This window comes from Prionailurus bengalensis, chromosome B2 (genome assembly GCF_016509475.1).
Source record: "Prionailurus bengalensis isolate Pbe53 chromosome B2, Fcat_Pben_1.1_paternal_pri, whole genome shotgun sequence".
Classification (NCBI taxonomy): domain Eukaryota; kingdom Metazoa; phylum Chordata; class Mammalia; order Carnivora; family Felidae; genus Prionailurus; species Prionailurus bengalensis.
Window position 1 is genome coordinate 135356242 of NC_057349.1, and position 24815 is coordinate 135381056.

Below are 24815 nucleotides of genomic sequence, written 5' to 3' on the forward strand. Positions count from 1 at the left end.
AATCCCATTCAATCCACACAAAGGCGCTGTGATGTCAGGAGCTACCTCATTTTTAAAACAACAGAACCGAGGCTCAGAAGGACTTAGTTCCAGGCCTGAGTTTAAATTACCAGCAGGACTTGGACCCGGAAACAGTGACCATCAATGTCACCCTCCCCACCCCGGTCATCTGCATCTATCCTTGTATGTTTGCCCCACACGCTGGGCAAGGCTCTTCTGCTTAATTTATTTGATACATTTTCAAGTAGGCTTCATTTTAGTTGAACAGTTTATAGGATTCCACTCTTGTGTTTGTTTATAATTTATTACATGAACCATTAGTGGGATTCAGCTATTTCTTTAGATAATAGTTTAGTTTCTTCATCCATCAGTTCCCGAGTGTATATTGTGGGAAGTGTGCTATTTATTTCTTGGATTGTCAGCTCTGCATGAATGGTTAGTATTGGAGCCCTCACGCTCTCCAGCTGTCCACGTAGATGGAATTTTGAGGCTAAAAATTAGAAACACACTTTAAATAAAACATTGGTTACAGAGTGGATATTTTATCCTACGTGTTTGAAAGCATCAGATATTACCCTTCCCATGATGGAAGTAAAGAAATAATGCTTCTAAATAAAATGTGCAGGGGTGTCTGGGTGGCTCAGTCGGTTGGGCATCTGACTTCGGCTCAGGTCACGATCTCATGGTTCATGGGTTTGAGCCCCGGGTGGGGCTCTGTGCTGACAGCTCAGAGCCTGGAGCCTGCTTCGAATTCTGTGTCTCCCTCTGTCTCTGCCCCTCCCCCTCTAATGTGCGCTCTCTCTCTCTCTCTCTCTCTCCCTCCCTCCCTCTCAAAAATGAATAAATGTTAAAAAAAATTTTTTTAAATAAAATGTGCAAAGCCCTTAACAACTTCTTTCGCTTCTGATAAAGGATATATATATTTTTTCCTGAGCTGCTTGGTCAATCATCTGTTAACAACTTTTATATTTTGTATGTCACAAGTACAACTGACACAGATTGTTCGTTCATTTCTGCAAATGTTAATAGATTCAGATCTGTTTCAGGCCAAACAGGTAAGGTGTCGAGATTTCAGATTGGTGAAAAGATGACTTTTCTGCTCAGTTTTTATGAGCTAATAAGCCACGTAACAATTCTAATTAGTCAACTGGTTTTTCTTGTGTTTGTGATGGGGTGTGGCGCTCTAACAAGTCAAGAGAAAATGAGTCATTGATTTGGTGCTGAAACATGATTATGCTTGCTATCATGAAAATGGCCTACAAATATTACAACTAAAAAAAAAATAACACGTACTATCTCTGGTAGACAAGTGCCTTTTGTTAAGCTAGAATATTCCATTTCTTCATCAAACCCCAGATGGTTCAGCATTCAGTACTCTTATGCCAGAAGCAGTTTCTATGGATGGATGTTTAAATAAAAACGTGTGTATTTTGGTAAACAGACCATCATCTAAACTAGCCTGAGACTTTAAAAGCATTTGGCTGCCAGTCATGTCTCAAACCTCTGGGATATTCTCATGTTAAACTTCAGGGAGGGATAGTGGGCTGTATTTTATAAGTGAAATATTCCAAGTTCGAGTTAGCTCATTACTCTAAAGAAGATGAGAAACTGCTGTATTTATCAATTGACACCTTACTGTAAATTGCCCTGCACGAAGCCACTTAAGACAGTGAAGGAGGGCAGAGAATGAGATGCAGAGAACATACAAAACACTTAGTGAGGTGCAAATTCTCCACGCAGCCATCATGACGAAGACACTGGCCCACTCCGCCTCCAGGGGGGCAAGGCTGTGAGCGCTAAGCGGGCCTGGTGGGCGTGGCGTGGACCTAGCCCTTCTTCTCAAGGAATTCAGACCATCTTCTCCCCTCTGGCCCCACTGTACAAAATCAAAACAAGAGGAGAAGTTCCTACATATGGCTTCTTGCTGGTGGTGGAAAATAGGTGGTCTCATTTAAGAGATCCCTACTGGTTGCACTCATGGGGTTCTTTTTACACGCTTAATGCCCGAGTGCAGGGCGCTGCCTTATAGGATAGATGCTCCCGTCTCCCTGGGGCAGGAATGGGCTTGGTCTGCTCAGAAGGACGAGGCGGGCTCCCCGCAGGGCCCTTTGCTCACAATGTGGTTGTGAGTTGTCATCCTCCGGCTTCCTTTAATTTCCCCTTTTAAATGATAACAGCCCTTCCAGGGGCGTTTTGAGGATTGTTAATGTAAAAAAAATCATCCCAAGAAAAGCCTAGGATATTTATGAAAGCGCCATTAGCAACATTTATGCTCTTTTTGCCATGATCGATTCTGCCTTCTTAATAAAAATATTCAAATTGGGGCACCTGGCGGCGCAGTCAGTAAAGCATCCGACTTCGGCTCAGGTCACGATCTCGCGGTTCGTTGGTTCAAGCCCCACGCGGGGCTCTGTGCTGACAGCGCAGGGCCTGGAGCCTGCTTCGGATTCTGTGTCTCCCTCTCTCTGCCTCTCATCTGCTCACACACGCTCTCTCAAAGGTAAATAAACATTAAAAAAACAAAAACAGAAAACAAAAACAAATTAAAGCTACGCTCTTTGGCCAAAAAGAGAACAGAGGCTTTTGGAATTTTTTGTTTTGATTTTTTTTTTTTTAATTTTTTTTTTTCAACGTTTATTTATTTTTGGGACAGAGAGAGACAGAGCATGAACGGGGGAGGGGCAGAGAGAGAGGGAGACACAGAATCGGAAACAGGCTCCAGGCTCTGAGCCATCAGCCCAGAGCCTGACGCGGGGCTCGAACTCACGGACCGTGAGATCGTGACCTGGCTGAAGTCTGACGCTTAACCGACTGCGCCACCCAGGCGCCCCGATTCTTTTTTTTTTTTGATGGGGTTTAGGCCTTTGTTGCAAAATTTGGTCACACACCAGGTTTTATGAATATGGAATAACCCAGTCCAATGTCTTAGAAAGAAAAATCTTGTAGGGCTGCTTTAAGAGAATTACCTTTTTAGTTCAAGAGAATTATCACATTGGAGTTAAGTAATAATATATCTGTCATCATATAACATTCACTCTGGATAAAAATCGTGTCATAGGTTTCTTTCATCTGTGCCTAGAAAAAGGGCTTCAAAAATCTGCGATAAATGCTAATAGTGCTGTTTTTGTGTCATTATGGGTAATTTTTATTCATTTATGTTTTGTACAGTGAACACGTATGCCTTTTATATGAGAAATCGAAAGTTATTTTGAAAAAAAAAACGTGGGTGTGGATACCCCGACCGTTGTCACCGGAAAGACAAGGGCTCCCCGCTCCTCAGTGACGTGCACTCTTCCGTCACAGGGCTTTACAATATTAAGAGCAGCCTTCACTTTTTGAGGCCGCCAGGCGGTTTTTATTTTTATTTATTTTTATTTATTTATTAAAAAAATTTTTTTTAACATTTATTTATTTTTGGGACAGAGAGAGACAGAGCATGAACGGGGGAGGGGCAGAGAGAGAGGGAGACACAGAATCGGAAACAGGCTCCAGGCTCTGAGCCATCAGCCCAGAGCCCGACACGGGGCTCGAACTCACGGACCGCGAGATCGTGACCCGGGCTGAAGTCGGACGCTTAACCGACTGAGCCACCCAGGCGCCCCCGGTTTTTTATTTTTAATTGCAATTAATTAAGGAGAAAGTAAGCTAACAATTTTTGTCCTACTCCATTCTTTACATTGCAGGATAAACATACAGAATGCTTTTGGAAATCAGAGTGTCCTTATCTTTTTGGATGGCTAGACTGCCATGGGAAACAACATTATGAACTAGAACGTGGCGCCTGTGTGTGGTTTCTTTTGCATTCACTCGTACAGACTGTGCTCGTTTCCAGTTGCTCAGGTCCGCACCTCCTTCCTTCAGTGAGGTTGTTTCATGCATTTGTACTACAGTTAGACTGCCTTGTCAATTTCTGCATTCCCGCCTAGCATCCCCCGGGCTCCTAAGTGATTTTTTTTAACTGTACATCATAAGATTTATTATTTTTTTAACATTCATTTTTGAGAGACAGAGAGAGACAGGGCGTGGGTGGGTGAGGGACACACACACACACACACACACACACACACACACACACACAGAATCTGAAGCAGACTCCAGGCTCTGAGCTCTCAGCACAGAGCCCAACACGGGGCTCAAACTCATGGACCGTGAGATCATGACCTGAGCTGAAGTTGGACCCTTAACCAACTGAACCACCCATAAGACTTATTCTTTGTGCCATAAAGTTCTGTGGGCTTTGACAAATGCCGAGTGTCATGTAGACTGTCTTCCAATGTCACATCAAATAGTTTCATCGCTCTAAAAAATCTCCTGTGCTCCCTCCATTCATCTATTTCCACTTCTCCCCAGGCCCGTTACAACCACTGATCTTTTCAGCATTGCCAACATTTTGCCTTTTCTGGAATGTTATCTAATTGGGGCCATATAGTACATAGCTTTTTCAGACTGGCTTCTTTCACTTAGCAATGTGCATTTAGTATTCATGTGTGTCTTTTTGTGGCCTGACAGCTCATCTGTTTTTATAACTGAGTAATGTTCCACTGTATAAACGTACCACAGTTTATTTGTCCATCCTGTTACTGGAGACATCTTGGTCGCTTCAGGTTTTTGGCAGTTATAAATAAACCTGATGTAAACATCGACAGGCAGGCTCTTATGTGGCTATACGTTTCAAATCAGTTGGGTAAACGTGCCAGATGAATTTTGAGATGCTAAGGGTATGGGTGCTAGGGATACTGCGGTGAACCCAAGAAGCAAAGTCCCTGTGTTCTATAAATAAACACAGTAGGTAAACCAAAGTGGGTTCAGGTCATGAGAAGGGCATCTCTGGGGAAGTTTGTCACATGTGAACCTGGACCTACGTGATGAGAGATGACACCAGCTGTGCAGAGATCAGGGAGCATGAGCTTTCTCCCTGGGGGGCTCAGTTACTGCTAAGACCCTGAGGCAGGATGGACCTGGACGTGGTTGAGGGACTAGGGACAGAAAGAAATGAGAGATGACGTCAGGAATGAAAGTTGTTTTTTTTTTTTTTTCTTTAGAGAGAGTACAGGTGTGTGTGTGTGAGTGGGGGGAGGGGCAGAGAGAGAGAGAGAGATAGAGAGAGAGAGAGAGAGAGAGAGAGAGAGAATCCCAAGCAGGCTCCATGCTGTCAATGTAGAGCCCTACGTGGAATTTGATCGCATGAACCAGGAGGTCATGACCTGAGCCAAAACCAAGAGTCGGACACTTAACCGACTGTGCCACCTGAATGAAAGTATTTAAAAAAAAAAAAAATAGAGAGAGAGAGAGAGAGAGAGAGAGAGAGTGAGCACACACGAGTGGGGGAGGGGGAGACAGAGGATCCAAGCAGGCTCTGTGCTCTCAGCACAGAGCCCGGGGCTTGATCTCAAGAACCGTGAGATCATGACCTGAGTCAAAGTCAGATGCTTAACTGACTAAGCCACCCAGGCGCCCCTGCATGGAAGTATTTTTTGAAGAACCTCTCTTTTAGCGTGACACACAAGGCACACAAATCCGGAGTGGATAGGCTGATGAATATTCTCACGTTGAACCCACCATGTAACCACTATCCAGATCAAGAAGTGGAGGAACATTGCTAACACCACAGGACTACCTATTGTGCCCCCTCTCCATCATTAGCCCCCTACCCCACTCCAAGGTAATCTGGTTCATTTGCCTTTTTAAAGAACTTCTCTTGTTCAGCATTAAGGACGTGAGATACACCCAGGTTGTTGCATGCCATTGAGGCTTACTCATTTTGGTTGCCATGGAATATTCCATGTGTGAATCTATCACACTTCTTTTTAATCTGTTCTGCTTTTGATGGGCATCTGAAAGGTTTCCAGTTTGGGACTGTGCTGAATTGAACTGCTGGGAACATTACTGCACATGTCTTTTGGTGAACATATGTTTGCGTTTCTGCTCGGTTATGTACGTAGTGGTGAAACTGCTGGCTTATGGGATGTGTGTATGTTCAGCTTTCCTGGGTAATTCCAGAAGATTTTACGTGGCAGCTGAAAGCAGTTATATGGACTCACATTCCCACTGCAGTATATGAAAGTCCCATCCTTGCCAACACTTAGTATTTTCCCTTTTTCATTTTAACTGTGTGGTACACTACCACATTGTGGTTTTCATTTACGTTTACCTGAAGACTTCGAAAGTTCAGCCCCTTTTATATGCCTCTTGATACTTTGGGTATCCTCTTTGTGAAGTGCCTGTTCAAATCTTTTGAGTTGGGTTGTCTGACGTACTGATTTTTATGTATCCTGACTACCAATCTTTATACACCCTAGCTATCAGTCTTTTGTCAGAAATATGTGTTGAGTATTTCCTCCTATTTTGTGAGTTGCCTTTTTTACCCTTTTAATGTTAAGTGTCTTTTGATGAGAAGTTCTTAATATTGTCAATTGACCAGTTTTTTGCTCCATGGTTAGGGCATTTCACATCCTGTTTAAGAAATCTTTGTTTGCTTCAAGGTCATGAAGATGTTCTCCTCTGTTATCTTTTGGAGGCTTCATTGTTTTACCTTTTATATTTAGATTGGTAATCTAGCTGAAATTGATTTTTGTGTATGGTATAAGGTAGGGATCGGGTTCATTTCTTTCCCTCCAGTTGACCCTGTACCATTCATTGGAGATGATCTTCTCCCCAGTGCACTGTAGTCACAAATCAGGGGACCTCCTCTGTGTGGCTCTACTATAGATTCTGGTGAGTGTGTTTTAATGTTGGGTTGGGCCTTCCCTTCTTGCTCACGATACTCCATTTCCATTACCTGGCACAATGGCGCATGTGCTAAAATGGTAAATGGTTAGTAAATATCAGCTATTGAAGGAGAAGGTCTCAACTTGCCTTAAGGCAGGAGTATTCAAAATCCCTGGGCTCAGGCTCAAAGAAAAGATACTCAGATTTCATTTTATTTTATTTTTTTTTAATTTTTTTTTTCAACGTTTTTTATTTTTATTTTTGGGACAGAGAGAAACAGAGCATGAACGGGGGAGGGACAGAGAGAGAGGGAGACACAGCATCGGAAACAGGCTCCAGGCTCCGAGCCATCAGCCCAGAGCCTGACGCGGGGCTCGAACTCATGGACCGCGAGATCGTGACCTGGCTGAAGTCGGACGCTTAACCGACTGCGCCACCCAGGCGCCCCTCAGATTTCATTTTAGAAAAGACTTTACTTGACTAGTTAATTCTATTTCTTCACCATGCCCAAATATGGTTTTGGACCCATCCTGCTGATCAAAGTCCTGAACTTCAAAGTCCTGACCTCAGACTATCTGGTCAGTAGTGCTGTATCTATTCAACCATCCATCCACTTCACAAAGAGGATACCCACTTTGTTATGGGCCTACTATGTGCCAGGTATAAAGTAGGACTGTTCAATAATGGGTTTCTTTTCGGAGTTTCTATTTTTAATTTTAGAATGTTTGTTGTTTCTTTCTATACAAGTTAAATGCTTCTTTCTTTCTTTCTTTTTTTTTTTTTTTAATTTTTTTTTTTTCAACGTTTTATTTTTTACTTTTGGGACAGAGAGAGACAGAGCATGAACGGGGGAGGGGCAGAGAGAGAGGGAGACTCAGAATCGGAAACAGGCTCCAGGCTCTGAGCCATCAGCCCAGAGCCTGACGCGGGGCTCGAACTCACAGACCGCGAGATCGTGACCTGGCTGAAGTCGGACGCTTAACCGACTGCGCCACCCAGGCGCCCCAAATGCTTCTTTCTTTACAAGTGAAATACTCTGTACAAGAAGGGAAGTTTTTGGAATTTTCTTCTATTTTGGGGATGGCTTTGCTGTTCTATTATAGTTATTTAAAATTTGTGTGTGTGTGTGTGTCAGTATGGGTAAACAGACAATAGGCCTAAGGATTAGAACTTTTATGTTGCTATCAGAATATTTTAAAAACAAATAAAACCCTACAAAAGGAAAGAGGTTGATTTTTTTTAAGCACGCTGTTTCATCTAGTGAATTCAATGAGCAGTTAAATACTTTTCTTAGTTTCAGAATTTAGTGGCAGCCCAAAGACCACATTCAGGGAAATAGAGACATGCATTTTCAAGAGGTTGGCACTGTGCCCAGAAGGGGCCAGTCAGTGTCCTTCAATCAGGTCGTACTACAAGTGGGTGGTGTGCAGGAGGCTGCTGTTGCCTTGGTACCTGTCCTTTGGGGGGCCTGTCTATCGATGGCTTCTCCCCAGCCACCATCTTGCTCAGTTATCGTCGTGTCCTGGCTCATGGCACTGGATCTCTCTGCTCCTTGCCTCCCTCCAGGGATGTGAATGAGGAACGGTGGGGTGGGCAGATGGTCTAAGGTGGGGCCAGCCCTGGGCATTAGCTGGAAGATGGGACACTGGAAGAGGCAGCCATGGAGCTGGGCCATGGCCGGCTCTGCCCTCCGCCTCAGACAAAGGAAACAGACTGGCCACAGAACAGGGTGTCTGTGCTGTAGAGTATCACTTACATGACAGAACTTTTACTCGCCTTCATATTCGTTAATGTTGTCTCTGTTTAGCTTTTAGTTTGTCTCACTCAATGTTTTATATACTTAGTGGAAATCTCAGCTATCCAGAGGTCGCTAATTCTGCAACCGTAACCATTTGGAACATAGTGACGAGCCTGTGAGCAGATGGGTAACTTCGAGAACCAGAGGAGCCACCCTAGGGCTGATGTTTTTTATTTACCGGAGAGAGCCTTGGGCTTGCGAGAGTACATTTCCTGTTAACTTTTGCCACAATTCTAAAAAGCCTGGTCTCCTGACTTCTCAGTTCACTGCGATTTAGAAGCAACATACTAACGAGGCTGCTCGATAGAAGTACTGGGAGAAAGTCTACAAGTGACAGCTGACAGCCTGACAGTAAGGGGGTTGACAGAGAATCTATAAAAAGCTCAGAAGATTGGAGCCAACTCATGGAAGACAAAAAGAGCTCTATGCGTGTCAGTGGCCTGGAAGGTCATGTAGCACAATAGAACGTCTGCTCACAGGACTGACCTGAGTCATTAAGAAAATATTAATTCTGTTGGTAGCCTCTGCTTCAGAAGGCAGGCACATGAGTAATACATTTAGAGAGATTTTCAGAAAAAGAGTCCAGATGTTGGTTATCTGAAATAATTTGCTTACGTAGAACCATTGTTCCCCCCGGGGTAGTAAATATTTTTCTCTTTCCCTCCCTGTCTTCCTTCTCTCTTCCTCTCTCTCCCCTTCCTCTCCCTACCCTTCTTTATCCCTTTCTCCCCCACCTCCCTGTCTCCCCTAACTGCTTCCCCTCCCCACCCCCCACACAGTGCAGTTTCCCGCTTATCTTTGTCTTTGAAGGGCACAGGTATCTGGTGGGTTGCTGGTAAATGTTCAACAACTGGTTCTCAGGAAAACAAACAAACCAACAAACAAACCCTGATTGATAGCATTTGAAGTTTTCCTTGCTGTGGAATCTCCGTCCATGGTTGATTTCAGGCTACCATGGGGAAGTCACTGAGTGTGGAGCAGGGACGAGGGTTTCTTCCATCCAGAGACAATAGATGCAAGGACCCTCAAGAGGGTGGATAAGAGTGAAATGTGATAAAGTCATTAAAAAGTAGTAAGTTTGCAGTATTTATTAACGTCGTTTTACTTGAAACGCTACTTGTATGCTTATACAATTAAATTTTTAATGACCCCCACTTACTAGCTGGGTCATGAAATTCCTGGATATTTAACAGCTGCCTCTCATGAGCTGTGAGCCCTTTCCAGCACATACCCAGCCCCTCACGGGCGGGGGATACTGTGCCACCGTATCTGAGCATAACTGCAATCCGAATAACTCTCGAAGACAACCCCAGACGCTCACAGTTCAAAGAGAGCTCAGCGATCATCCATTCTGACCTCTCTCCCTGCCATTTTCATTCCGTCTATAGCCCAGTAAAAGGATAGTCCCAGGCTTTCGCTGCTCGGATTGTCTCGTGGGTGCAGAACCCACGACTGACGGACACGTTTGAAAGTGAAGGGACACGGGCTGGTCAGGCTCCAAGCCAGGACTGGAATTTAATCTCTTTCTCCTGCTGCTTCTCCAACTTCGTTCTCATGAAAATAACCTGATTCCTGATTTCATAATGTGGCGCAGACATGCTGTGTTTGTAGGGATTAATTTAAAGAATGCCACGTCGTTAAGTAAAATCAGCAAATGGTTTTTAGCCCTTATTATGTGGTAGGTGTTCAGTATCTCCTATTTAAAAAAAAATTTTTTTTTAACGTTTATTCATTTTTGAGAGACAGAGAGAGACAGAGCATGAGTGGGGAAGGGGCAGAGAGAGAGGGAGACACAGAATCGGAAGCAGGCTCTAGGCTCTGAGCTGTCAGCACAGAGCCCGACGCAGGGCTCGAACTCACGAACTGTGAGATCGTGACCTGAGCCGAAGTCGGACGCTCAACCGACCGAGCCACCCAGGCATCCCAGTATCTCCTATTTTTTGATGAAGAATTTATTTTACCAATTCATCACCCATCTATAAAGGATATTTATCGTACAGGTTTTATTTAACCTATATGTGCTTATTGTATATTTACTCATAGGTATGTGTATATGCAAAGCCTATATGGATGTATGTACATACACCTATATATTCATTATATGGTATCTCTGACATTCAGAACTAATAGTTTAAGTTATGATAGATCGGAAATATGCGATTCTGTTGGGCCAGGGAGATGAGACAGGTTTTTAGAAGATCTTTCTAACCCTGGGGCATCGGTGCCTGTATGACATGGTTTTTGAGCTCTTTTGTAAAGCTGTATCTTGGTGTGTGTGTGTTAATGCGGCAGACCGTATCAGGGCTCCCGTAGGAGGCCCTGTGGTGTGGTGGGAAGGACAGAGCGAGGCAGGCCTGAACCTCAAACCCGGCTCTGCTGCTCACCAGCTGGTGATCATTCTTCCCTTACACTATTGGAAGTTGGTGTTATGGATATTTCGTCTTTCCTTAAGAAGACTTGGTGTGTCATGGGCCTCAAAATAGAAACTCCTGAGTTCTGAGGGTAAAGGTCTTTGGAAATGCTGACACCTTTCCTGGTGGGCACGGTTGCGTAACAGGAAGCAGTGGCTGTGTGGGTGCTGTGTATAATGGGTGGGGGGATGGGCTCCTGGCAAGGAATGTGAGCTTGGGAAGCTGAGAGGACAGTCGGGCCATTCCACATCCCTAAGGGTCCAGATTCGTCTAGATTCCTCACATGGCTGGATGTGGGCACAAGGCCATGTTATCACATCCCATGCTTGGGTGTCCCCTTGGTCTCACGGCAGCCATATTGTTGTCTACATCATGCAGTCAAATCCTCTCAAGGCCAATGTGGCACTTGCTGTGGCTTTCCTCTTTTTATTGATGGTGTGATGAATCGCTCCAAAAGAGTGAAATAATTTTATTTCGTTTTGGAAATAATTTTAGATTTACAGAAGGGTTGCAAAGATAGTACTGATGGGTTTTCCCATTTCCCCGTCACCTGTCTACCTCTAATGTTAATGTCTTATGATGTACATTTATCAAAACCCAGACATCAACGTTGGTACACTACAATTAGCTAAACTACAGTCTTTATTCGGATTCCCCCCCCTTTTTTTTTTTGTTTTGTCTTTTCCCACTAATGTCTTTTTTCTCTGGCGGGACCTAATCCAGGACATCACATCTCATCTAGTGGAGTTTGTCTTTGACTTCTCTCGTGTCCCACCGATGCTGAGCCATCTAATCCAGTCCCTTATACCTGCCCTTCTCCATTCTTGTGAAAGTGCGTGAACTTAGCCCCAGCTCCTTACTACCCACATGTGGACCCTGTCATATTATTGGATTCCTGTCCCCAGATTCTCTGACCTTGTAAGCTGCCCAGAACTGCCAGGTGAGCCATCAGAAGACTGACTCTTATCAGGTGGCTCAAAACTCTCACTGAATGACAGCTGCACTCTCCACGCCTTCTTTTCTAGCCTTCCAACATGACTTTGCACCACTTTCCAGGTTCAGCTCCAGCCTTCTAGAGTCCTTCGGACAGGCGGGTCTCTTGGTAGCGTCCTTAACACTGCCTCCTACCACACAATGGCCAGTCTTGAGTCCTTCCATGTGTAGAATCTGTGTCTTCCTATAATGCTTTATCTTATTCAGTCTTTTGGACAGTACCTATGAGGCTGGCCGCTTAGGAAACTGAGGCACAAAAAGGGTAAGTAACTGGCCATGGTCACACAGCCAGTATCTTGGTGAATAAGGATTTGGACTGAGACAGTCTGTAGACCTTAGGTTTTTAAGCACTCTAGTCTCTTATCTCAAATTCAAGATGGCCCTATGAGTTTTGCTCATGCCATTCCCAATATTCCTTCCCCAAACCCTTCCTTTTTCTTGGTGAGGAGCCTACTCATCCTCCAAAGCCCAACTGAAACCTCATTTCCATGATTTTTTTTTTTCATTTTAAGCTGTAACCAATCTGCTTACCCAGTGCTTCTTAGTATTTATAAATCAATTAGAATAAATTCAGTATCTCTCAGCTGGCACTTACCATATGCTGCCTGCGATGTGCTTTCTTATGGGCGTGCATCTAATCTTCCCAATTTGACTGTAAGCGCCTAGAGGATATGGACTTTCCAAGTCCAGCAGATAGTCTTTGTTGAATAAATGTGTTTTAAATAAGTGTGATTTCCTGGAACATCGTTTGATATTTAATAGTGAAGAGAGTCTCATTTTATTTGAAACATATTATTCATGGCTTAAACTTTGCCTCTGGAGCTGCTATGGAACTTGATTACTCTTGACCAAGTGATACAGTCCAAATCAGTAATGATAATGGTAACTCACATAGCGGTTACTAGGTTCTGGGCTTTATTCAACGTCCTTTCCCACATGAACTCTTCATCCCCTTAACAAATCTCTGAGCTGGGTATTTTCACCAGTGTTGTTTCAAAAGGGTGGAAACCAGGCATAGAAAGATCCATTAGGGACGCCTGGGTGGTTCAGTTGACTAAGTGTCTGACTTCGGCTCACGGTTTATGAGTTCGAGCCCCGTGTCAGGCTCTGTGCTGACAACTCAGAGCCTGGAGTCTGCTTAAGATTCTCTGTGTGTGTGTGTGTGTGTCTCTCTCTGCCCCTCTCGGCTCATACTTCGTCTCCCTCTCAAAAATAAATAAACATTAAAAATGTCTTTAGAAAGATCCAATACCTCACTGAGCGACACAGACGAGCTGGTGGAGCGGGTAGGTTTGTCCCCTGTAGGCTGGGTATCGGGCATCTGCTTCAGGGGAGTCCCTTCCTCTTTTCGTGAAGTCAGAGTGGTCATTTACTTAAGGCTATAGAACTTTGATACGCTGAGTGTATTTTTTGAAACCGTGAGTTCATTACCATTGTGAACCTTTATATATCTTTCACTCCTTGCTCTTTATGACTGCTCGCTAATTTCCTTTGTAAAATATTACTTTACCCATTAAAAGCACAAAGGAAGGCAAGCTTCCAAGTGTAGAGCATTTCTAAGTGCAAGAAAGTCGCTCCGACATTTTCTGGGTGGTGATTTGCTCCCCCCAGGACAGGGGGTAGGTAATTCCCAGAACTCTTACCTTGTGTGCTTTCCCTGTTCTAGTGCTTAATCATTTTATAGCATCTAACCGTGTGTTATTGAGTAACCATAGCACATGGCTTTTTTCCCTCTGCTAGGTTTGAGGCTGCTGTTTTTCTCAGAATCGGTTAAAATAAAACCTGGACATCATACCCCTGGCCTGTTTTGGGAAATGCAGTTCAACCGCAAGCATACCTGTGGTATTTTTCACTGATGTTTGGGTTTGCTGGCCTTGATGGCCACGTTGGGTCCTGAACATGCCAAGATTCCCTGATAACAGGATCCTCAGACCTGTCACACCTAAGTCATAAGTTATTCTACTGAAGAAGAATTAAAAACCCTGCTGTGGGTATTTAGAACGCTGGCCCGACATGGCCTGTGCTTTCTTTTATTTATTTATTTTTCCTTTTCTTGTAGGTGTATCCTTTGATTGATTACCTAGTTTTCTGGAGAAGGGGTTCTCGTGATAGCAGTAAACGGGAGGGACCCTGTCGGGCTCCACTAGGTGAGGGGCTGTGGGGGTTGGGGGTGGAGCCCATGCAATGAATGCTTGCAGCCAGTCCTGTTGGCCAGGCTGGACGGGACAGCCTGGATCAATTGTCATCTGTACGGGGGTGCCCCTGGCCTCCGTGCGTTACCAAGCCAGGAATTGCTCCTAAAAACTAAGCTCGAGGCAGGGTACCCTTGGCACACTTTGTGTCTGGTTCACTTGCAACTACCTCAAGTCTTGTTTCCTGCGTCAAGGCTTATCACTCAGTTTAAACTGACCTTTCCCCTTGATTGTCCAAAGGGATGACGGGAGAACAGCATCCTGTTTCTTTCTACGCAGCCTTATTGGAAATACCGAAAAAAGTCATTGGGCTCAGTAATTGTAACAACTTTCTTAGTTTGTTCGAAGGACGAGTTCTTGGTCTCACTCGCAAGCTGTTTCTTTTTTTGTGGTGTTTTGGTGGATTCGTGGATTGGCCTCTCGGAGCCAGTAGAGTTTTTTTTTATCATCTTCAACTAGTTCACATGCACACACACACCCTTTCGTTTCATAGAAGGGCCTCCCAGTCTGCAAAGTCGGGCCTAGCTCCCGACACATTGTTTGCTGGGTGGTTTTGCTGTAGAAGTTGCTGACATCACTTTGCCCTCCGGACACCGATAAGCCAGTCTTAACCCTCAGCAGAAAGGATGCAGGCCTTCCCCCCCCCCCCCCCCCCCCCCCCCCCCCCCCCCCCCCCCCCCCGCTACACACACACACACTGTGTGTCAGTCAGAAGGGGAATGAGCTTCTGCTTCAAGAGATGCATCCGGCAAGTTCCAGAAGAACTAAGATGTACTCGCTTTTGTTGTTTCTGTGACGCGATCTGGGGAGAAGAGATGGGAATCGAAATGGTTGTTTGGGCCTATATATGGGTCTCGCTTAATGGCGCCTTGAGGCCAGTTTTATATTGGGAAGGGAACTATCTTGGTAGATAAGGAGTGCGAATTCCTGCCAGTGTGACTGAGAACTGGACTCTGTCTACTGACAGCAAGGAGTGTAAACACTGGGTCATATGTGGAGCGTCCCAGGGGCCAATGGAACGTTTCTGGAGATGTAGCGATTTCATGCCTAACCATGCCTTCTCTTCTCCTTTCTGTGTGCTCCTGTCCCTCTCTTCCTGGGAGAGGGGGGTAGAGAGTGGGTGGGGAGAGCTACTTTATTGGGCCACTGGGACCTGCTTCAGAACCCCAGCGGCCCGCCTGTCCAGTGACTCTCCCAGTGAATAGATGGGGACAGACGTTACCACGGAGGCTGCATCTCCAGCCAGGAAGATGGGCTTCTCTTTGCTGTCTGTGTTTTCCCTGTTTTCTGTACAGTCAAGTTTTACCTCGCTTGGAAACATGCTCTCCCCCATGGCTGAGCACTGTGACCATAATCTCCTAGAGGGCTTTGTGTGTGTGTCTCCTGGCACCCAAGATGGCCCCTCACCACACCAGCAGGTACTATGCGGCCTTTGGGCACAGGCTTTGTGCCCTCCTTGTCTGTCTGCAGCCTGTGATCGGGGGCTGGCCTCTCACTGGAAAGGCTTATAGTGACCTGTCTTGGGCCCACCCGGAAGCCACGTTGGGGGGCCTGGATGAAGGGTCCAGATGGTCTGCCTGGTAAGTCAGCTCATGTAGGAGGCTGGAGGAAACGCCAAGTGTGGGCAGGGGAGTGTGTTGGGGCCACAGGGCCAATGGAAGCCCTATGTGGGATGACAGAGAGGGTGGGGGACCCGCTCAGGAATCTCTGGAGACTCTGGGCTACACCTGGAAGGAAGGGGAGTTACAGCCGGCAGAGATTTGTGACTCTGCTCATATGCATGACCAGCCCTTTTAGTTCACTTCTTCAGTTTAAGTAAAGTCAGTACGATTGATTTATAGACCTACCGGAGATAGCTCAACCAAAGAGATATGTCTAACCTAAGCACAGAAATGGACGCATCACCTTGATCGCTTTGTTTCCTCTTCTGACTTGCGGGATCACTAGAGAGAAAATGATACCTGGCTTTCAAAATTATCGTGGTGGTACAAAATGCCGTGTCAGAAATTCTAAAGGGGATCTTCGTGCTGTCGGTGGTCGTGTCAGTGACTGGAAGCGATCGCCCGAGAGGAAGACATCGCTAGCCGCCGTTTGTTTGTCTCAATGCCCTTGACCCAGCCAGAGGAGATAGGGAGGCATCTAGGTACACTCTGATATGTGGATTTTCAAATCTCACAGGTGACTAATTTCTTCATTCACAGAGAAGGAGAAAAAATGAGATGCGTGTGCTTTTTGGATGACTGGCTCCAGACGTGTGTGCTGCAGGCAGAGGAAGTTCTCTGGGGAAAGTCAGCCAGCTGTGCTTGTTAGCTTTCTAGAGCCTGTCTGTTATTATGAGTGTAGTCCTTTCGAAAGCTCTGTTCTACTTCCTAAAATACCCTCCCAATTCACTTCCTCCTGTGGTGTCTGCCTGTCCCGAGAGTAGGGCCAGTGTGGGGAGGCCTGGAGAGAGACCCAGGGAGGAGGGACGGCCCGCACACAGGCCTTCATCCCCACTGTGAGGGGCATGGGCTGCCCAGCGGCAGAGAGTCCCCCAGACTTGGGGGCGTGGCCACAGGGACCTATTTTTTTTTTTTTAATTTTTTAATGTTTATTTAATTTTGAGAGAGACAGACAGAGTGTGAGCAGGGGAGGGGCAGAGAGAGAGGGAGACACAGAATCCGAAGCAGGCTCCAGGCTCTGAGCTGTCAGCACAGAGCCCGACGCGGGGCTCGAACTCACAGATCGTGAGATCATGACCTGAGCCGAAGTCTGACGGTCAACCCCGACTGAGCCACCCAGGCGCCCCTGGGACCTATCTTTTTAAGTGGAAACTAACTGCAGATTTACCCTTTGTTAGAGTCTGAGTCCTCAAGTATTTGTCTCCTGTTAAATCTTGCGGCTTTTCAGACTGATACAAATATTCATGATGACTCTTACATTTGTGAAATGAAGCAACCTTATTGTTATTTTTTAGTGGGTGGGATGAAACCCAAGAATAACACCACGCATAGTGTGTCAGGAAGACGAGGGTTGGAGTCACCTACTGACTGTGTGATCCTGGGGAAGTTACTAAGCCTCTCTGTTCTTTGGCTTCTTCATCTGTAGAACTGGTGATAATGAGATGTTGTGAGAATTAACCGAGGTGATCTATGTTCTCTCTCTGTATCTATTTGTCTAGTTTTTTAAGGGAACTCAAGTAGCTCTGTCTTCAGAATTGCAATTTTTACTCCCTCTATTTTCATCTGTTTGCCAGGAAGTGGCTGGCTGCTTCCGGCGAGGCTGGCATTTTAGGAAAGCTTCTTCACGAGTGCTGCCTAGCCTGCCATGGAACCCATCTCTACCTTGGCAATGGTTGTTGGGTGCTTTTTCCGGGGGGGGGGGCACAGGTGGACCTTTTTCTTCCTTTCTGCTTCAGGATTCAGGTTGTCCTGAGAGGACACATTTTAATAGTATGGCAGAACTTGAAAAAAAATCTTGAATATTTAGGGGCACCTGGGTGGCTCAGTCACTTAAGCTTCTGACTTCGGCTCGGGTCATGATCTCACGGTTTGTGAGTTCGAGCCCCGTGTCGGGCTCTGTGCTGACAGCTCAGAGCCTGGAGCCTGGAGCCTGCTTGGGATTCTGTGTCTCCCTCTCTCGCTCTGCCCCTCCCCCACTTGCACTCTTTCTCTCTCTCTCCGTCAAAAGTGGATAAACATTTTTAAAAATTAAAAAAAAGAATCTTGAATATTTAGCTGTGAATTAGCATTGTTCTTTTCTGTCACCTTTGCTCTTTCCTTTTTCTCCACTTCCTGTTTTCCCAGGTAGCCCCCTTCCCAAGTATCAAAGTGGTTTCTTGCACATAATGGTTTTCTTGCCTATACCTTAATTAGGAAAAATGTCACATATGAGCCTAGCTGGCTGGTTTCTAGATATAATAAGATGCTTTGTCCTCCGCCTTAATTGTAGCACGCTGGAGTGCTGAGCCACTGGGGGCTGCTTGGAGTCTGTGTGTGTGAACCATCTTCCCGACAAACAGAACATGCTTTGAGTGTATTTTTGTTACCGTCTTTCATTAATGTGACTTGATTTATTTTTGATTTGGAGCTATGACAGGTTTTCTTTTTCATTGCTTCTCTAATTTGAGACTTGAAGTAAAATTACTTTGTGCAGTAAATGGTTTGCAATATGTTTACCCTTTCTTCTCCTCTCCGTCCTCCCCCTCCTCCTCCTCCCCCCCTCCTCCTCTTCCTTCTTCTTCCATAGCAGTTACTAGATAAAGTGGGAAATAGGACGTGGGGGTAGAATGTGAATTAGTTTTTTGGAAATGCTAAGTCTGAAATGGGTTTTATAGCCAAATAGCCTGGGAATAAGTGATATTAAAGAAAAGAAGGGGCACCTGGGTGGCTCAGTCAGTTAAGTATCAGACTTTGGCTCAGGTCATGATCTCATGGTTTGTGAGTTCGAGCCCTGCATCGAGCTCAGTGCTGTCAGTCCAGAACCTTCTTTGGAGCCCTGGTCCTCCTCTCTCTCTCTGTGCCCCTCTCTGACTCACACCCTCTCTCTCAAAAATAAATATACATTAAAAAAAAAAAGAAAAGAAAAAGAAAACCTAACTTTGTTATTTGACTGAATCCAGCCACTTTCACCAAATTGGTTTCTGTGTATAGATCTTTAGGTTGTGGTCAGCAAGGGGACAATCTTAGTTTGGTAGTCAAGGGTGCATACTCTCTGTCCAGACCTGCTGGGTTTGAATCTGCCTCTACTAATTCCACACTGTGTACCTTGGAACAAGCTATTCAACCTCTCTATTTGCCCAACTGGGAAATGGGAATAATGCAGCTGTGTACCTATGTTACAGGGTCCTTGCGATGAGCAAATGAGACGATTATACATATACCTTCAACTGTACAGTGTGGAACCTGTCACCAAGTAAGCACGATATTATAGAAATCTATAAATACCCACTTAAAGCATAAATATTCTGCTGGTTTGTGGATTATAGCTTTCATGATTGCTGTGGTAACTTAGACATTTCGCATTTGAAAGGGAGTGATTTTTTTTTTTTTTTTTTTTTTTTTGTAATGAGTTTTCTTGGACTCTTAGCAAGCAACCGTGGCTGATGTTAGTTATAAATTTCGGTTGGATTTTCTGTAGTACAGTTAGCCCTAAAATTATGAGAAGGAAAATGAGTTGGTGAAAATGGGTATATAAATTCAACTTTATCGCTCTACCTTGGCAGAAAAGAAATAGAATGGAAAATAAAATTTTGTATTTTGTCTCAGGACTTCAGGCAAGTTCAATGTTCAGAAAAGTGCTTCCAAATGTCACGGTAGAGTCATTACAAACCTCTGTGTTTGTTTCTACTGGAGTCATCAACCTGGGGAATTTCTTTAGATGAGTAAGTAAAGCAGAAAAGTTTCAGTGATTTATGTAAAATCTCATGTTGACGCGAACATTTATAAGCCTATTGACTTTAAGCATCTCAAAAAGCTAAAGAGATGTGCTATGGTGTAATACTCACTTTTTGACTCTTCACCGATTTCTCAAGTTTTGGGTGGTTTTGCTTGCCAACTTTAAGTGGTCCCTTCCGATCAGGTCAAAGAGATTCTTCAGGCTTTTGAGGAAGACTGGTTGTCGAAATTTGATGAGCTAACTCGGGCAGGTTAAATATAATTTTCTTCTTTGATATAGATGGACTCAGAAGTTCACGGCTGGGCTCTCAGTAACTAACGTGCAGGTGCAGTGGTGCAGCTGTATATGCCGAACTTGGGAAACAGGTGTCCCAGACAGCACGGGATGCCCAGCATTTGGCCTGTTACGATCTTGGGTTGAGGTGGCTCTTCTGTGGAGTAGGGAGGAGCCGACTCACTCTCTGGCTCCTTCTCTGGGTCACAGGCAGGTCCGGTCACCCTCTGGTGAACATGGATGCCTGCCCCTTTGACTCCTCCCCCACCTCATTCCCTTTATGACCACAGGGTGTGATTCGCCATCGCTTGCGTTTTGGGGACAAGCGTCGGGCTTCTTTCTGCCAAAGATGTGTATGAGGGACCCCTGTTTTGCCCGGGGGCTCTCACCCCCAGGTTGGGTCTCTTTTCTCCACTGGAAAGAAAGGCTCCTTTGGGGCAGTCACGACACCAGTTTATTCATTATTGTATCTCAGAGCACACAGGTGCACATGGCAGGTGCCCCAGAGGATTTGTGAAGGAGTTAACGGAGGAATGAATTTATGTCTTTGAGCAAACCAAAGCTGGGCACACATGGGCCAGCAGAGAGACCCGTGGTCAAGGAGTGACGGTCTTGACTCATCTACCAGAGGTGGGAACGGCTGATTCCCCTTTCATACCTTTGATCCCTTGGCTGGGCACCCGGCAACTTCCGTTAGCTGATGGTACCGCCCGTGGCTGGGTGTCGGCCGTCACATTTTGCTGCAGGCCTTCCTTCCCCCTTTTTAATTCCAGATTCCCAGGGACACCTGGGTGGCTCAGTCAGTTGAGTGTCCGACTCTTGATTTCAGCTCAGGTCATGATCCTAGGGTCGTGGGATCGAGCCCCGTGTCGGGCTTCATGTTGTGCATGGAGCCTGCTTAAGATTCTCTTCTCTTTCTCCCTCTCTCTCTTTCTCCTTCTGCCCCTCTCCCCTTCTTGCACTCTCTCTTTCTAAAATACAAAAAAATGCTAAAAAAAAGAAAGAAAACCATCCCTAGGAAGTCAGATGATGGATTATGTTCCAAATACGATGGGTTTATTTTATTTTGCTCTGACGGAAAACCAAAGATTCTCCCACAGCACAGAGACCAGTATATCCAAAGGTCATGAAAGAGTGGTGTGGGGCAGGTAGGCTGTGATGTACAAGCTGGAGGCTCAGGTCATTTCCTTTGTAACAGTCACCACAGTTTCCCTGATGAGCACATTTAAAATAACACTGAGGAGAGGCACCTGGGTGGCTCAGTTCATTAAACGTCCGGCTTTGGCTCAGGTCATGATCTCGCGGTTCGTTGAGTTCGAGCCCCAGGTCACGCTCTGGGCTGACAGCTCGGAGCCCGGAGCCTGCTTCGGATTCTGTGTCTCCCTCGCTCTCTGCCCCTCCCCAGCTCGTGCTCTGTCTCTCCCTGTCTCTCAAAAATAAATAAACATTAAAAAAAAATTCAAATAGAAATAAAATAAAATAAGTAAAATAAAATAACACAGTGGAAATCACCTGCAACGCGGCGCAAGTGTGACAACCTTCGGGCACGCCTTCAAGTTCCTTCCTTACAACGCACTTGCGATCTTTACACTTCAGTGTGGGGAGGATTGCAATTCTTTGGAAGAATGAGAAGTTCGCACTTTTGAAATTTCACGGAAGAATTTTAAGGCCAAAACATAGTGGGCTCTCTTCACCTCCAAGGACAAATCAGATGCTTTCCTCAAAACCACAATAGGCTTCTCGTTCAAATCCCAGCCCAACCTCGTGGCCTCCTGCATTGACGTTCTTTCTGTCCGTGAAAGCTGGTAGGGTCAGTTTGACTCCTGGTCCAAGGGTCTGAGTATAACCCAGTCCGGTCGGGCTCGTCTTATTTCCTATAGCAGATAGAAAAGTTCTACAGTCCGGGTATTGTTACTGCCAGCCATCCAAGCAATGTTGATTGATGTTCCAATCTTCCCATTAACCTCCTGGTAGACAGACCCTCCAAATTCAGGGCCATCACTCACATGCATGTGCAGCTGGAAGTCGGCAGCTGTGTAACCCAGGGCGACACCATTCTGTGGCAGTTTGGATCTGGCTGTGTCAAAACTCGTCTGAGAGCCAGCAAGCCAACCTCCAAAGCCAAAGATGGTCGGTCCGGAAAAATCTGCATCAACATTACTGCCGAGACTGAAACAATCCCATTTGTAGGAGGCCTTCCATTTCCCACTCTTCTTTCCTGGGTTCGGTGCAAATACGGTATCGAGAGTACGTTTCGACCCTTCAGCCAACTTATTCTGTGAAGCAATTTCTGTTCCAAGAGTATCGTCTATGTTCCATTTCTGGGTGAAGGCAAGTCCGTAGCTACAGACCTTATACGTGGTCTCTAGGTTGCCTGACGTTTGCTCTGTGTCAGTGTAAGCATGACCAGAAGTAGAAAATTCCACCCCCCTACAAGACTTAGTTCTCAGACGTACTTTGACCGAGCCAAATCCATAGCCTTTGTTGAAGTCATCTTTGGCAGCCTTCCCTAGGTCACAGTAAGTCAGTGTGTTACATATACCTCCAACCAGAGGGCTGGTCTCCACTCCGCCAAGGCAACACTCTACCATTGCTAATTTCTAACGTATGTGTTCTTTTTTTAAAAAGTTGTTTTCATGTTTATTTATTTTGGAGAGAGAGAGAGAGAAAGAAAGAGCATGAGTGGGGAGGGGCAGAGAGAGAGGGAGACACAGAATCCGAAGCAGACTCTAGGTTCTGAGCTGTCAGCACAGAGCCCGACGAAGGGCTCGAACCATGGTTTCAGGAACCATGAAATCATGACCTGAGCCAAAGTCGGATGCTTAACCGACTGAGACACCCAGGCACCCCTCTAATGTATGTGTTCTTAACTTTCCTGCCTCTCAGTTTAGCTGGGGTGCTAGTTAACTTCTTTCCCCTTTCTCTCTCTCTCTCTCTTTTTTTCCTTCCTTCCTTCCTTCTTTTCTTTCCTTTTCTTTCTTTCTTTCTTTCTTTCTTTCTTTCTTTCTTTCTTTCTTTCTTTCTTTCTTTCTTTCTTTCTTTCTTTTCCTTCCTTCCTTCCTTCCTTCCTTCCTTCCTTCCTTCCTTCCTTCCTTCCTATTTCCTGCCACTTTCCTTGCTTATGAAATGACAGCAATGGTGTGGCCTGTCTTTTAGGGCGCTGTGAGGACACAGGGTGTGATCGCACGGGAAGCACTTGGGAGAGTGCCTGTAGGAGTCGGTCTGATCGCTGAGTCACCCGTACTGTCCTGTCCACATGCAGAGCTGCTCCTCCTGAGGCCCAGGCCATCTCTCCTTTACTCTCCTCCTTGCCGGCTACCTCGCTGCTTTCCTGACTTTGTTCAGCTTGCCAGGGGGCCCCTCCTCACGGCGTCCATAGGAATTTTCTAGCAACAGTCCGCCGTATCCCTAGCACTTAGCTCAGTGTCTGACAAATAATGCATATCCATGAGTAACTGTTGGTTGGAAGATGCTGAGAGTCTGGCCTCACCTCCTCATGGGTGTGGGGCTCCAGCCTCCACCGTCTGAGGGCCTGTAGCCTCCTGTCTGTGATAGGAGCCTAACGACCATTTACAATTCCAGCTGCCAGTGACAGGTCAGCTCACGGTGTCAGTCCAGAATGGCTGGATTACGTCGCGGTCAGGAGCGATCAAAAATTTCAGTGGCTAAAAATAATGTCTTATTTCCCACTAATGCTCTGTATCCAGTGTTGACTGATGGGGGGTTCTGCTCTTTACTGTCACTCAGGGACCCAGACCCATGAGGCTCTGCCTAGAAACATGCTTCTATAACCAACAGGGCAGGGCGAGGGCCCTGGGAGGCACCCGTGGGCTCCTAAAGCTTCCACCGGAAAGGGCACACCTCACATCCGCCTCCTAGCCCACTGCCGCAGCAAGCCTCACTCCACGTCTTGCTTTTGAGGGAGCAGCACAGCACAGACCTACCTGGGACCTGGAAGGAACCACGAGAACACTTGTGAGATTTTGCAGATAAAGGGAGTGCTGCCTGATTGTTACTGTCACTCTCTGAAAGGGTTGTTCCATGCCGCCCTCCATCCTCGGTTAATATAATTATTTTATTTAGTTAGGGACAAAAGGCATTAATCCCAGGGAGCTTAACAACTGGAGTTTTCCTTCATGACGGTCTTCCAAAGCTCTCAGGAACAATTTCCTCATCCACTTTGAAGGAAATAACCATCTGTCTGAAGAGAAAATGTCCCAGATAATCTAGAGCTGGGTTTCCAAGGGGGAGTGATTTACACGAAAAGCCCCTCAGTTAATCAGTTGTTCTATTGAGACCCTTCATGTGTTCAGGGTTTATGGGGCCTTTAATCTTGGCTCATATGTGGACTGTCATTGTGCGGATAAGCTCCTGTTTTGATAATCTTTGTGGGAAGCCTAAATAAGCCTCTGGGGACTAGCCCCTCTGGGCTCAGCACTGAGCTAGGAGCTGGGGTTCCCTGGTTATATGGCAGAGTCACTCATAAACAAAAGGATGGCAGCTTGAGAGGAGAAGTAAAGGGGAGTGTTGTGCCTGAGAATGAGGGGAGGAGATAGCAGGTTTGGGTGGGGGGCTCCCCCAGAAGATTCTGGAAGGCTGAGAAATCAGCTAGCCTGAGGTAAAGAGGAGGATGTGGTCCAGGAGATGGTTACAGGCCCTATGGCCGCAGGGGCTGGAGCCACGGAGGGGTCCTACGGTGAGCACTTAGTGGGCCAAGTCGGGGAGTCAGAATTTTGAGATTAGTTGGAAGCCATTGAAGCAGAGGGATTGCGGTGGTCAGGTTTGAATTTTATTTTACTTTTTTTTACTGTTATAAAAGTTTATTTCACAAAGAAGTTCAATAGGAAAATGCGCACAACCTGATTTTTATAGGATAATAAACAGGTGCTGTGGAAGGGAGCACTCTCTCTGGTGAACGCAGCCATTGTCTCTGCTCTAGCCAACGCTTCTGTCATGGCGGTGCTCTTTCCTCTCTTTATCACCCTTCCCACATTGTTCTGTTGCCTACTGGTTGCCGTCCCCACGCGTTCATCCATCAAAAGACTCATAAAGGGACCAAATCCC

At 45.8% G+C, this 24815-nt stretch overlaps 2 protein-coding genes across 3 annotated transcripts in view; one reads left to right on the plus strand and one right to left on the minus strand.

Annotated features, from left to right (window-relative positions):
- PPP1R14C (protein phosphatase 1 regulatory inhibitor subunit 14C) overlaps window positions 1–24815 on the plus strand; it is an 88607-nt gene that overhangs the window by 11925 nt on the left and 51867 nt on the right. The window lies entirely within an intron of this gene.
- Window positions 21203–22344, minus strand: LOC122490092 (voltage-dependent anion-selective channel protein 3-like). The gene is given in 2 exon segments (XM_043592604.1): window positions 21203–21655; window positions 21658–22344. Coding segments are annotated over 2 exon segments (882 nt in total). The 5' UTR covers window positions 22343–22344; the 3' UTR covers window positions 21203–21458.